The following is a 16042-nucleotide window of genomic DNA, read 5'->3' on the forward strand; positions in this document are numbered from 1 at the left end:
CACCAAGTTGGACAGTCAGAAGAGGAGTTTCAGAATTGTGTGTGCCATTTAAGGGACATAAATGTGATAAAAGGGGGGGGGGGGGGGGGGGGTGGCAGAGTGTCCCGGGGGGGGGGGGGGAGGGGGGGGGGTCCCTTTGTGTTTATTAGTGTCCCGTCCCTTTGTGTTTATTAGTGTTTTATGTTGTATGTAGTGTGGTAATGTTGGTGTTTATGTATAAAATACAGAGGCGATAAATATGGGTTATGAGCACGAGTGTTATAAAGTGTAATTTGTATTTAGACACGAGGATGCACAACTCACGCCACATGCATATTTAAGAGGGTATTGATATGTAAGCATGGGAGTACACAGATTAGTTCACGTGCTAGGATTCAAGTGAATAATTAATTGGTAATTGAATCCCAGCACAATTGTATATATAGATGCACAAAGAACTCACTCGGGGTTGTGTGTTCGTGAAGTGGAAAACAGGTGAGAGAGAGAGAGGACAGCTAATTTAAAATAATAACAATTGCTACAGCGTGCTGGAAGTGCCAGCACAGTACTTGTTTGTTGGGTTCGTCTATGTCCATTTTGTCTGTCTGTTTGTTTGGCCAATGCACCCTTTATTTTCAATGTTGTGTGTTTTATTTAAATCTTTTGTTTGTTTTATCATTTAATAAATATACTGAGCGCCACAGCTCAGTTTTCACCTGCCAGACATTATTTTGGAGTCTGTGTTCTTCCGGGTCTGACATCACCACTGCAAGCCAGTGGTCGACTTGTGAGGGGCTAGTGCAGACTGTATAGCTAAACCAATTGCTTACATTTTTAACTGAACTTTTTCTATAGGTTCAATATCAACAACTTGGAAAAAGTCTAGTCTTGCTCCAATATAGAAAGCTAACAATCCTATGGATGCGGGACATTATGATCCAGCACTTTCAAAGATCTTTACAAAATTGTTCACGCTGAGATAACTAATAATCTTATGACTGATAAATGACCTGGCTTTTAGGCAAACCTTTCTACTATTACTAGTACACCATTGTTGAAAAAAAGTGGTTTTGCTAACAGCATGGATAAGATCTTAGTAATGCATTTGGTCTAGTAGGCCACAGTCTCTTGCTAGCAAAACTCAGGAGTTTTGGATTTGGTCCCTCAGCCTTGACCCGGTTCTAATTATTTGGACAATACTGACCAGACTGATTGGAAATCGCTTATGATGGGAGTACCCCGGGGTTCTGCTTTGGGACCTTTACTGTTTTCGATTTTTGTCAATGACTTGCCCCATGTCTCTAAAGAGTCCAACAGTCAACTATATGCTGATAACACAGTATTGTATAATGCCAACAATAGTTTAATCAGCTCAACACAGACCTGCAAAGAATGTTTTCATTTGTGCAACAGTTATTTCTGTACAATAAACAGTTCTTAGATGTTACAAAAACTAACTTAATGTTGTTTCAAGCCTCCTAGAATTATGAATTGCAAGTTAAGACTGGAAGGGCATGCTTTACCTTGACTTATGGCTTGATCCCATTCTTACTTTTAACAAACATATTATCAACACTACTTTAAAAAATGAACATATGAAATCTTGTTAGCTTTGCAGAAAGCCTCATTGCTTTGGAGCACAAATAAAGAAAACCCTTGTTCTACTCATTTTTGCCTCTCTCTTTAACAAATGTAGACACGGTGATGGTCCAAATACCTATAATCTATGTTTGCAAGTGAAGTTAATGAGTATTATATTTTAAGAAACACTGAACGTGTGTCAAGATGTTTCACAATTAAACTGTTTTTTAAGAAGAAAAAATGTTGTTGTCATACTCGAAATTGATCATTTTGGTCTCATTATTATACAATGTTCCTAAATATTGAAACGTTTACCTGCAAAACAGCAAATTCTAAATTATAGAAAACAATGTTTACACCAGCACTGAATTATCATACAAAATAAAAACAAAAATAAATGTGAAATATGTCCCCTTCTTGTACTGAACAGAGAGATCTTTAACAGAAATATTTCCAATCTTTGATGCAGCTGGTGTCTTCTATTTTGAAGACATTTTAAAGAAAGCATACAGTTCTATGCAGTGCGTTCAATCATTTACTGGAAGCAAACTAAACTGGCTGCCAGGTTCCTAAATGCAGTCTGTCACTAAGGTAAACATTTGCTGTATTTATTTTTAAGTGATGAAAATAAATAGTGTGTCATCCTGTAAAGATTTTCCCCATTAAGACAATATGTGAACATGTGAGCTCTGTTGCAAAAGTAAGATCTTATTCCTACCATGATCCAGTAGTTCTGACATGCACAGCCGGTCGGTTTGCACCTTCTCTGAAGGGTTAGGGTGGCCCAGTGATCTATAGTCCTGGGCAGTGACAGGCTGAGTCTGATGGACCTGCTTCACAGTCTGTTCCTTACATATCTATAACACAGAAACAGAAAAATATAAATTACAATTGGCTAAAATGTACTGTTGCTATTTCGATTTGAATTAGTTCATGCAAAAGCAATCACATTCCTGACATGTCTATATCAATATTTATACACTATTTAATACAAGATGAAATATCAATGAGCTAAAATTAACAACAACACTTACATTTAGAACATCCACGCTTATTTGTTGAAAATTGCGAGACCTCAATTCCTGCATCCGTCTGTAGTTTTCCTGATATTTTTCTTCTGCAAGTTGCCTGTTATGCAGATGAATATTGTTAGCTAGTCAAGACAAAGTATTTTTACATTTGTTAAATTTGTACATGTACAGTAGATATATAGTATCTGTTCAGGATGGAACAATGTTGACTATGACATCACAATAGTAACCAATGGAAACATGTCATCACATATTTGTTAAACTCACTGTCTATCTAAACTGCAATCAAGACCAATCTTGATAGCATGACTTATCACATACAATGGATAGAGTAAGTATATACTGTAGAGCCTTAATATTGGTAAAAATATCATACAGTGAATGCTTACAATAGATTAACATGAGCAGTCTATTGAAAGTAATAGGTGAATGTGCAATTTCATATGTCCAATGGATATAATAGGGTTAACATGGCACTAAATGGGATTAAAATAGCCTTTTCATCACTTTAAAGAGTAAGTAGCAGGGTTCTGAAAAATAGTGTTAAGGCCCTGTGAAAATCATCGAAATTTTCTTTAAAATTCACAGCAGTGTCACGGGTAAAGTATCGTATTTTGCTGTATCTGCATGGAACTATTTTATAAATTATGTGTACACAATAAAAAAACATTATTTTTTAAACATCTAATATAGAGATAAATGCACTGACATCATCAAAATCAACATCAAAGTTATTCAAGCACTTTACAATTGCTTGTGATGCGGCTTGTAATTAACAAACACCCTGTAAGTAAAGTGTATCTGCAAGGACAGCTTTCAGTTTTAGCAAGTCAGATGCATGTTCACCATTTAGGTCTTGCAAAACAAATACAATGTGTAACTCACATTGATCTTGGGCATCAGTCAACTCATGTGTGTGACCAATGACAACCAATCAGACTGTTTTACCAATTCCATAATCTCCTGCTTCTGATACTCAGCAACTTTAAAAGTACTCATGTCTCAGCTGGGCTGATGAAGGAATCACTCCACCATTTGCTACACTTTGAATTTGCATAACTTTTGGTTGTTCAATTTTTCAAGAGGGATATTTGCTCAAACAAACGCCTCTGTCAGGTCAAAATTTTATGTGTTTCGTGCTTCACAGTTTTCAGTGGACTTTTGGAACACTTTTTTGTTTCTTTGCAAGTAAAGCAGCCACAGTAATGCTCTGGATTTCCGTCTTTCTCTTTCAGTGAATACTTGATGTCTGTAAACAGCCGATTCTTGGTAGTGATCTACAGTAACATTGCAGGACATACAGAAGAGCTTACCTCCATCACTGTGTAAAAGTCCTGCTGGATACTTCAATACATGATCTGTTGCAGACACATTTGTAGCATTTTTAGAGTGTGTGGTTTTTTATTTTCCCGCCTAGATTGCATATAGTCACATGACAATCACTGCACAGCACTATGTGCTTGGCAAATATTACACGCATGCACACAGCAGAGCTGTACAGTTTTGTTAAGGGGATATTTTTTTGTATGAAATACAAATAATAATCATGAAATCATTTATTTTTATTTCTTAAGAATATTGTAAAAATTGCGGTATTGGGCTATGTGAAGGGGAGCCCCAACCCTATGTATGTATTGTGCGCTATCTTTAGGATTTATTTGTATTATAGAATATTAATATTATATAATATTAGATAAAAGGGACCCTGAATGAACAAATAACACAACATTTTAATATTTATTTCATTAAAGAAAGTTCTGCAACACCCAATGCTCCTGTGTGAAAAAATAATTGCTCCCTTAGACTCAATAACTGGTTACGCCACCTTTAGCAGCAATAACTGCAACCAAACAATTCCTGTAGTTATTGATCAGTCTCTCACAGCGCCATAGAAGAATTTTGGCCCACTCCTTCATGCAGAACTGCTTCAACTCAGTGACATTTGTGAGTTTTCTAGCATAAACTGCTTGTTTCAGGTCCTGCCACAACATCTCAATGGGGTTTAGGTCTGGACTTTGACTAGACCATTCCAAAACTTTAAATTTCTTGTTCTTCAACCATTCTGATGTAGACTTGCTTGTGTGTTTAGGATCATTGCCTTGCTGTATGACCCAGCTATTCTTCATCTTCAGCTCAGGCGGATGGCCTAACATTCTCCTATAGAATTCTCTAACACAGAGCAGAATTCATGGTTCCTTCAATGATGGCAAGTCATCCAGGTCCTGATGCAGCAAAGCATCCTCAAATCATGACACAACCACCACCATGTTTGACCGTTGGTATGAGGTTCTTACTGTGGAATGCAATGTTTCGTTTTCGCCAGACATAACGGGGCCCATGTTGGCCAAAAAGTTTTGACACATCTGTCCATAGAACATTGTTCCAGAACTCTTGAGAATCATCCAGGTGCTTTTTGGCAAACTTGAGACGAGCATTCATGTTCTTCCTAGTGAGCAGTGCTTTCTGCCTTGCTATTCTGCCATGAATCCCATTTTTGCCCAGTGTCTTTCTGATGGTGGAGTCATTAACACTGACCATAGCACAGACGAGAGAGGTCTGCAGATCCCTGAATATTGTTCTAGGGTTCTTTGTGACTTGCTGGACGATTCTACGCCTTGCTCTTGGAGAGATTTTGGCAGGACAACCACTCCTGGGAAGATTATGTCCCAAACTTTCTCCATTTGGACAATATGGCTATGACTGTGGTTTGCTGGAGCCCCAGAGCCATAGAAATGACTTTGTAACCCTTTCCAGGCATCAACAACTTTTTTCCGGAGGTTAGGAATTTCTTTTGATCGTGGCAAATATTACACGCATGCACACAGCAGAGCTAATAAAACAGTTACAGCAGGTCTGTGACACTGAAACCGGAGGAATCATCAAGCATGTAAATACAAGGTAGGCTACCCTTTTAATTAATTAGAATCAGTCATTCTTGAAAATACTACCATAGCAATTAATCGATTTTTTAAATCATTATTTTCATTTTTAATGATTCAACAAAAATTTAACTTTTATGTATGTTGACTAACTGTTTGGCTGAATTTATTAGTACATTGTGTATTTTTGAAATGTAAGCCTTAACCAAATTACTAAATAATAAGTATTATTTGAATGATTGTCATTTTCCTGTTTTTTAAAAAAAACAAAACTATTTTCTATGTAGTTATTTTTATTTATTCATTTATCTGACAATTCTGTTCTGACAATATGAAAAATTACATTTTACATGCTGTAATAAATATGCTTATTTTAAGGACTGTTAGCTAAACTGTAGAAAAGTACCTGATCATGGAAAAAACCTTCCACTGTCTGCCATCAGCAAAGAAAGTTTGAAGGTGTTAGCAGCACCTGATCATGAAAAAAAAAAAAAAAAAGCGCCACGCTGCGCTCACCAGGTAATTTTTTTTTTTTACTGGTCAGGTGTTACTATTTTCCACTTTCAGAAGTTGGCATCTCTGCAAAATCTGCACATCATTATTTTGTCACCGTCAGCTGCATACATTAATGATGTGCAGTTTGTGAACAATTTGTTCTTTTTTGAACGATTCATTACAGTGAAGCATGGGAATTGGATCAGAGTCCTGTCAGAATCAGTTCTTTGCGTGACACACAGGTCGAGTTACCAGTCTATCAAAACTCATGAAATGGTTAAGAAATGCTTGAGTCCGGCTGATTCGTTGTAACAAGAAAACCAGGTTGTCTATCAGCTCATTGAGTTATGAAACTGAACTGTATGAGCCATGAGAGAGAAAAGTAATACTGAGTTGTATTTTTTGTTGGATTTGTAATAAGTCAATTCTAAATCTGATATGTCATGTGACTACTCTGATTGTTACGTTTTTCCATTCTCGTGGTGACTGAAATTAAATTTGAATGGGTTTGTTGCAAATCAGTATAATTAAGGGCGGATTTGTGCTTTGGCAGTATTTAACTTCTCGTAGCAGCGTTGTATGGTAGGGATGGATGTATCTGTCAAATCAAACAGAGTCGTTAGTTTGAGGGCATTTTTTTTTTCTCCAGGATTCTTACTAAAATGTAATATTGCTTGTCAAACCAAATTTAATTTCATGTTTAAGAACCCAGACAACCAACTATAGATTCCAGCTAGCTATTTCCCATTAGTGATGTGCAGTTCGTGAACGATTCATTCTTTTCCGTTCAAATAAACCTTCGTAACCAAGTGATTCGGTCTACATTGAAACAAATTAATCGAGTCAATAAAAAGGACCAAACTGCCCACCACTAGCATACATCCCCTCATGCTCAAATCCTTTGCAGCGATGTTTAATTGTTATGCACGGTTTAGGCATTTTATAAACTGTAACAGTTTCTAAAATGCTTGAATGATTCATAGTGTTAGATCTCCCCCGACCTGTGAGGGCGCTGTATAAAGGGAGCACAGTACCCTGGACTGGTGGGCCCGGCAATTCATTCCCAGTGTTCAGCGAAAGTCGGCCATCTAGACAGAGGGCAGAGCTACAGTTCACTAAACCATTGACCCGGAAAGTTAACAGTGTGGCATCTGCGGATTGGAGTAGCGAGTGTGCTAGTTAACCAAGGGGTCATGGTTGATGGCATATAAAGGGGACGTAGTGATGTGATCTGTTCCTTGTGATGGTTACGCTATGACTGAAAGGGCCAGAATTTTGAAACTAACCATGAGTGTTTTTGTTTGTTTTGTCTATCTGTCTGAAGTCTACTGTTTTTCTTGTTTGTTAGACTAGATGGCTAACACGATCTGGAGCTGTCGCCCACGGCCAGCACAAATCCCAGACACCGGAACACTAACTGTTCACAAAATAAATTGTACTTTCACCAACCGCACTGCAGCACTCACCGGGAGAGGTGACCATGTTTGTGTTTGGTGTGTTTGGACTTTGTTATTATTTACGGGACTGCAACCCTTCATAAGTCCCTGTACAGAACCACATCACTGTGTATTGCCAGTCCTCCTATTTGTTTTCTGTTTGGTCACTCCTTGAATAAAATAAACAGAACTAATTTTCACCTGTACTTTGTTGTCTGTCTTTTCATTGTTGGATTACTAGACTGCACCTGCACGTACCACTTTGCCACAGAAACAAACATCACTTCTCTTCACAGTCACTTCCATCACAATTTTAATTCCCAAACTTGCTTCAAATTATACATTTGCGCAAGTGCTAGTCACAGCGTCTGTTTTCCTTCACACTGTGTCTACGGTAATGGCTGAGCCCTGACAACTACGACTACAAGTATTTATTTAAAGTATTTTCTGTATAAACCTCACATTTAAAAAACGTCATTCTGTGTTTGTTTTATAAAGATTTTTCGTGTTCATTCTTTTTATATTTGTATTTCGTTTTACATGTTATATTTCGTGTTATTTCGGATTTACGAAAAACATGGGCCTCGAGCAATAATCCTTACACTATCAGTGCACTAGAGTGGCCATTTTGAAAAAAAAGCTTTGAAACAGACATTAAAGGTATACGTGTAAAAAGTTGCCAGCATGTTAACAATGAAAAGAAAAATTACAGGTACAGTATTTAAACAGTTGTAGCATGTGGGGATATGTAAGTATATATTTTTTTGGAACCTCGCTACTTAATCTAAGGACTTTATTATATACATATACACAGCTGCAGGAAGAATCAGTGTTAAAATGTCCGAATTATGAGATTCAAGATTGTTGAGAATAAGAATTGAGCAACGTTAAGAACATTAGAAAATAGATACATAAGTAGAAAATAAGATTAATATAAAAAATGTGTAAATCAATACATTAAGCTTCAGCCATCAATAATATTCAGATGATAGCTCAGCTTCAGTATAAATATCGAACGTATTCACCAACCGTCTGTAATGTATCTTTCTCCTTGGATAGTAGTATTCTTAAAGCAGCAATAAATATAAATATGCAAGCAGGATAACTGAGCAAATATGAGTCAGTAAATATTAGAAAACAAATCTCAGTTAATTAAATTAAATTCAGCAGATTTGCTTCCTTAGTCGATTTTGACGGTTTTTGAATTGGCTTTTTTCACTTAGCACGTTCACAAAGTAAAATATCACATTTTTGCATTTCTACTTTTAATTTCAAAAACATTTAAATACATGTTTATTTAATGACACTTGTCTTCTAAAACAGTATCTCATTTACAGTAACTCGTTATAGCATCGAAAATGCACTGCAGCAACTTGGAGAACTAATTTTAAGATACCAGTAATTGGAAAGGATTAGTAGCTGCACTACACTTTAATGATAGGCATTTGCTAACTCAGTTTTAAAACGTAGCTCTGGTTCACTAACATAACACAGTGGAATTATCACAATATCATTTAGTAATTGTAGGACAGTATTGACATGTGAAAACTTTAACAATAAAGCCAAAACAAAAATGCCCTAAATTTAAAACTAGTTAATACACTAGCAAGCACTGGCAAAATCAATTAATTTTTATACTGTGCAGAACTAATTAATTTTAACATGTTGTTTAGGGACATCGACGGTAACAAACCAAAGCAAATTTGCTTTTGTTACAGACTTTCACTAGACTGGAATAAACTATTTTGGCTGTTACAGTACTTAATTAACCCCTTGTAAAAAAATAACACAAAACTGCTTAACATAAAACAGAACAGTCGTAAAGATACCACAGCAGCAGACGCAGTTTACACTGCCTCTGAGTTCCTGATTGCATCATAAATTCCAGATTTTCTAAATCCACTGATGTAATGTCTGGCCTGCTTTTAAATTTTTCAAGCAAATTGTCTTCATCACACTGCCATTCTCATAGTCCCCTATTCACTTTGACATTTGACACATTCTTTCCCTTGCCCAGTGCTTCTTTAACCTGTGTTGCATACCAGTCTGTCATGCCGGGATAACTCACTCTTGCCACACTCTTATTGGTGAAATAAATATTGGCGATTTAATAAAGCCAAATTAAATTCCCTGCCAATATTTCCCATTATATGGTACTATTTACATGTGCAGGGCTTCCGCCCTGTCACAGTCCATTAAACAATCTTTAGGTTTTCTAAAGTTTACTGAATTATTGGTGTGTTTTAGCTTGATATTATTAAAAGTGGTATTCCAGTTATTGTCTTGTGCTCTCTTCTCTCTCTTTGACCAAAACTCTCATTAAAACAAAAGACTGCTCTTTTTTGTGATTTTGGGGTGTTTACAAACTTACAGATATATCAGTATCTTGTTGCTTCAAAAACAAAAACAAAAACAAAAAACTTTCCAGCCGTCTGGAAAGTTCCAATTAGTTACCCTAGCCTTAGTCTTTATCACTTGTTGCTATGGTTGCCATGCCAGTTTTGTTCCCTGAATAAAATAAAATATCCTTGTTAGATTTGTAAAGGTACTTGTGCAGTTACAAAGATGTTTACAGTATAAACAGGATTTAAATCATACTTTAGTTTTCTGGCCTTCTCATCCGCATCCTGTAATTTACGCAGCCTCATGCGCTCCCTTGGTGTCATTTTCTGCACCTCCGACCGCTCACGCAAAGTTTGCAGGTGGACCTTTTTCTGCCTGAAAAGAACATATGCAATAAAATGCACTGTTGAATTAAATACAATTCAGAGGTGCTGCAGTAAACAACAATCTGTATCCATTTGTACGAACTGGCAGGACATTCTCAGCAGGGCTCGAGAGACTGCACACAATGAACGCTGGGAGACAGCCTAAGCTACTCACTTGAAAATTTATTCTGTGTTAAAATATGCTTTATTTAGAAACAATTTAGACATTTAATCCTGTAAATATCTGTTTATCTGTGTATCATTTAACGGAGGCAATTTTACTCCCCCTGCATCTCATATTACTGAACTGCAGAGGTAAGTGTTTATCTCCATACTGTGATAGGGTAGAGGCCTACAGTACTATGAATGCCCTCATGCTGTAGCGACAATGAAAGGAAGCAGAACAGGGCAGACAAATCGAGGCTGAGTGGAGCTGGCCAATTATCTCAGGACCATGTGCTACAAGGATAATACACCTCTCCGTTCATAATATCAGAATCGCTTCACAGCACAGTGCAGACGCTACTGTACTGGAATACCAATGCTTTTCTGTTTTTATTTTACATATCTAGTTCAAAATGTGTGTTTTGTGGCTGCCTTTATACAGCCACATGTTAATTAACTGTTTAATTATGCTATTGTTTAATTATTTTATTAGATCATTGAAAAGTGTGGAATGTGACCAGGTGGTGATTGATTTGACTGCTTGTCTAATCACCCCTGGCCACACCCTATGTAAAAGTAATTGAAATGTTTGTGTGTGAAGAGCACATGGAGAGAGAAAGGCTGAGAGTGCTAGGAGAGTCCCTCCATCCTCCACCCGAATAGTTGCATCTTGGGTGCCATTTTGTTTAATTGTGATAGAGTTTGTTTAAAGAAAAACTATTGTTTTAACATTGTATTTTTTTTTTTTTTTTTGTGATTAAAGTGCACCAAGATGCTTTAAACTTAAGTTCTGTGTCTGGGTGTGCTATTTCTGCTGTTGACCAGCCTTGACCGCCCACCACTACGCCACAAAACGTAATACCCAACACTACTATTGAAATGCAGTGGATCACTGTAAGTCAGATCTAAAATATTTACAAATTCTGATCCAGGGTTTGACACTGGACACATTCATGAGAAGAGAACTAAATTAGCTGAACTTTTCTACGAACCTGATTATATATATGATGATGATATGCCTAAATTAAGAGCATTGAAGACGTTGAAAACGTGTATTGTGGTAGCTCTATTTTCCTAGATAAAGTCATTTTTCTGGTTGATTTACACTTTTCTGTATCTACTCAGGTAGTGGTGCTATTTTGTATGCTAGCATGACGTGCTTCTCAAAAACAAAGTATTGCATTTGCATAAAAACTAAAAATATGTATGCTTCTGAAATTGATAGCTGAGAAAATGTACTCAAACTCCACTTAGTAAGTTGTATAGAGTACTAAAGGAATATGATCACCTGAGTGCTGAGTGCCAAGGTTTTTATATTCGTTTAACATTTTCAATCAGCCAGAAAAAAGTGTTTAACAATGTGCTCTACAGTGGGGTTTTTTACTAAAATATGCACCAGAACACAAAAATTGGACTATGGAACAATGGTCAAAGGTGCTTTGGACTGTTGATGGATGGAAGACACCTGTGCCTTCTGTCAGTTCTTTTGTCATTTCAATGCTTGTCTTCTTTCTATTCCTTAAGGATATTATCTTCAAGTATTGTTCATCACATTACATGATTAATCTAACACAACGTTTTATATACATTATGTCAGTTTTTTCCCAACTAACGTTTGCTATTCTGCAGTTGCGTTTTAATTTTCACTTCCTAATATATATATATATATATATATATATATATATATATATATATATATATATATATATATATATGATATATATATATAAAATATACTGCTGCACAGTCGCATGTATTGTAATGATTACAATTTACTATTTGCTATATATACATATGTATGGTATAATATATATATATATATATTAGATATAGATATATATAGATATAATATATATATATAAAAATTTTAATTGGCAAACTATTTTTCTTATTTTTTTCACAATCTGGTAAGCCTGGCTCACTGCTGCCACCCCTGTGCTGACTCAGGAGGGATAAAAATGAATCACATGTGTCCTCCAAAATGTGTGTTGTCAGTTTCTTTTCACTCTGCTGGCCTGCCATGCAGCTACCTCAGAGGTGCAGTCAGAGGACTATACAGCTCTGGGCAACTTACAGGCAGGCTTGCAGGTGTCCAGCCAGTCAACAGTGGTCACTGGTTGTTGTGAGGTGAGGACACCCTGGCTGACCTAAACCCTCTCCCCCCCTTGGGGTGGTGCTTGGCCAATTGTGCACCACCCCCAGGGAACTCCCATCCATGGTTGGCAGTGGAAAAGCCTGGACTTGAACCAGCAACCTCCAGGCTATAGGGTGTCATCCTGCACTCTATGCAGGGTGCCTTTTACCGAATGCGCCACTCGGGAGCCTCCCCAATACATTTTTAAGAGTTGTTTGTTTGTTATAATACAAAATAAAATTACAACAACTCAAAGGTCAAAACAAGAGAAATATAACGAGTAATATGTAACAAGTACTATAACATGCTACTTTTTTTATTAAGTAACAAGTAATGCCATTATATTATTTTTTTTCTGAAGAAACGAACAACAAGTGATAAGCAATTTTTTTTTTTAGTAACATGTCCAACACTAAAATAGTCATGATGATATTATATAAATTAACCACAGAGGCTGAGTCAGTGGGTGCTCTGGAGCTAGAGCTGCATGGGAAATAATGGGATGAGAAGCACCTGCCAGGAATGTTAATAGAAGTTGAACAACAATCGATTTGGCTAAAACGTTGCCTATACATAAATCTCTTCCCATCTGATGTTACATTTTTTGTGTGTATTTATGCAACCTACAATAGTTATTTTATTTTCACTTACCATGATAAAATGGAGGTCTATGTGTGATGCAGTTTAGTTAACCTTCAATTACTGACATGAGACACTCACAGTGAAGTGTAACCTTGAGTTACATTTGTGAACCTGTTGCATGTGTAAAGCATGGCAATAAGGAGGCATACTTACAAAGCACTGCTAATTTGAGAAGCTTCTTTCTGACAGGCCACTGTCTTGTTTTTCAGAGTCATGCTTGAAAACATACACTTCATATTCTGAAACACAATATCAGTCAATGTCACATATGAGGATTCACAATTCCTGCTTACACATATTAAAGGAAGACAACAGAAAACGGACAAGCTTTTTCTAATGCCCTTGAGCATACGGTTTTCAATCTCAGATTTATAGAATGGAACTGAGAGCTGATAGAGGACACCAGTAGAATATTTGATTTTGTCAGCTCATTTGTTGATAACACAGATCTGAATTTCTGTGACCAGGGAAATAATAACTAAAGATTAAAACAAATAACATTGTCTTTATTTTCCTCAAAGTTTTCCAAAAAATGCTCATTAACCCAATAATTACATTTGAATTATGGTCAAATGTACCTCATTTTAAAGAAGTTCTAAATAACAAAATGAACAAGAACTTCGGAATGATGGAATTTCACAGGCTATTCAGTCCAGGCAGGAGTCTATGAACAAGCTCAAATCAGCTCAAAGCCAGATAATGGCAGATATATTCGCACACATTTATCCTTTTTATTTTATTTTGTACTTTGTATAAGGAAAGCATCACTTTCATTAAAATATAATCTTCATACTAGTGGGTTAAAGAGGCTTTTTTTAAATGAAATTAATATAGTGTATCCTGAATTACAATATAAAAAAAAAAAAAAAACATATCCTAGCTGACTTCTCACACCTTTTCAAAATCACTTTAATTACCTTTTTTTTTTTTTTTTTTTTTAAATAGACAATGAAACAGTAGGCTGGAGAATTACATTCATCTAAAAATGCTTTGCTGTAAAACCCTACTTGGCAGATGATGCCAGTCCCGTGGCTGTTTGGTGCTGACACAGACTCACAACACCAGTAGAAAACCCTGTGCTGTATTCAGATCATCAACAGGGCCACTTTGTGTATAGCTGAATTACAATGACCTATGACAAAAATGCTCTAAGAGAACAGATGGAGGCTGACAGTTTTTAAGGATATAAAAAGGGACATAAAGTCTGAATTAAATGAGGGTAAGCCTGTCATTGAAAATCTTGATTCTGCAGTAGGTAGAGCTTTTTGCTTTGGGCCTGGAGGCTTCAGAAAATAACACAGGCAGGACCCTGTATTTACCTTAAAAAAATAAAAAAATAAAAAAATAAATGGGAATTTATTGTGCAGGGGCATAATGCCAGTAAAGAAGCATTTTTAAGAGGCATTAGGGAAATGCACATTATGTGCAACAAAATCAATGACCAGGCAAAGTATTTTCTGTTAATGAATGTTGCCTCTAATTGTGTATTAAATATCATTTATTACAAGTAAATATGTCAATTATTATATGCAAATGTAATATTTTAACATAACTGTACCTGGACATGTTCTTCAATGAATTTTTCTCTCAGAATTTCTGCAGCAGACAGTCTTAATGAAGGACTCTTGTTTAGCATTCTAAGAGCAGACAAACCACAGGCATTATAATTCAAACATCTTCATCATAGTCTATAGTGACTAATAACATTTAAAATGACATGGGTACATGATTGATTCTTCCTTTGTATTCAAAAACATGGAATGCTTCTCATGTAAAACAATTAACCACTGCCTTCAATTGAACCTTTAAAATAAATCAAATATGAAGTGACAAGCAAGGTGAAAATCCATGAATGGCATACACTCATTTGTAGCCCCACAAGGCATGAGTTATCTTGAACAGCTTCTAAACCCCCTTGTTTTACAAGTGAAAGTGAAGTTAAATGTTAAACTGTATGATTTAATTTGTATTTGTTTAAGAAATTAAACACCAAATATGAAATTAGCTTAATTAGTTCTGATAACAAGACTTGACAGAATTTGTTAATCGAGGAAATTGTGATACCAGATTTGAAGAGTTGATACTTTTATTAGATTAACTAGCTTTCACTACGTCAAATTCTCTTCTTCAGGTGTAATAATGCTTTTTAAAAAATTTCATAAATCTGACCATTCTTCTGATATGCAAACATAATAATAATACAGTACATGTTTTAAAAGCTAGTGTTTGCATATCATAGTTAATATAGTAAACATAATGAATTATTTAAATCAAATAAACATAAGTACAGGGTAAAGTTACACGTGAAATCACAATGTGCCCACAGTAAAAGTAAGTATTTAGTGTTTGAACAGACAGATGAAAACTAAAATGTTATTTTTGTAAGTGACTTGAAAATGATGGTCTTTTGGTTGGAGTCAGTGTGCATTTAATTGTCCCTCAACTGAACCTGTCTAACACAGCTCAATACAGAAAGAAAGCATACTGAATCGCACCATAACTCTGCCATCTCACAAATGAGGTTAAGAGGTGTGCATTTATCAATACTGCATCCATCAAGTTTGTCAAAGCTAAAAAAATAAATAAAATTAAAAAGTGCTTTCGCTAGTTTAATTCTGACAACTGATACATGAGAAACATATTTTAGAGAATACTGCAACAAACTATTACTTGGCACATTATATCATACCACTGCATTTTTGGCTTGGTGCTAACAAGGACTCAGATAGACACTGTAGTAAATCCTGTGTTTTCCTCTGCTAGTTGACCATTTCCTTCCCCTTACCAATAGACGTTACAAGATAAACTTCTGTCCAAGTGAACAAAATCTTCTATAGGTAGTCAGACTGACTTTGACATTACATGATAAGTGCAGGCTGTTTAAAGTGTTAATTGAGATACGTAGCCATTCAAAGTCTGTTTGCCAGAATGGCCATCGATATTTTGTTGTTGTTGCACGTTGAGTAAGTAATTGTCCACTCTTGGATATGGA

The 16042-nt window shown here is 35.9% G+C and overlaps 1 protein-coding gene across 1 annotated transcript in view; it reads right to left on the minus strand.

The window, feature by feature from the left end:
* The window catches only part of LOC121314639 (serine/threonine-protein kinase Nek11-like), a 131565-nt gene extending 116885 nt beyond the window's left edge, over positions 1–14680 (minus strand). Inside the window, exons 1-5 of the mRNA XM_041248090.1 lie at positions 14609–14680; positions 13204–13289; positions 10000–10119; positions 2595–2688; positions 2279–2417 (exon numbers count right to left, since the gene is read on the minus strand). Coding sequence (XP_041104024.1) covers positions 2279–2417; positions 2595–2688; positions 10000–10119; positions 13204–13286 — 436 coding nt within the window. The 5' untranslated portion in view covers positions 13287–13289; positions 14609–14680. The remainder of the gene's footprint in view (positions 1–2278; positions 2418–2594; positions 2689–9999; positions 10120–13203; positions 13290–14608) is intronic.
* Between the last annotated feature and the right edge of the window lie 1362 nt (positions 14681–16042).

The sequence above is a fragment of the Polyodon spathula genome, chromosome 4 (genome assembly GCF_017654505.1).
Source record: "Polyodon spathula isolate WHYD16114869_AA chromosome 4, ASM1765450v1, whole genome shotgun sequence".
NCBI lineage: Eukaryota > Metazoa > Chordata > Actinopteri > Acipenseriformes > Polyodontidae > Polyodon > Polyodon spathula.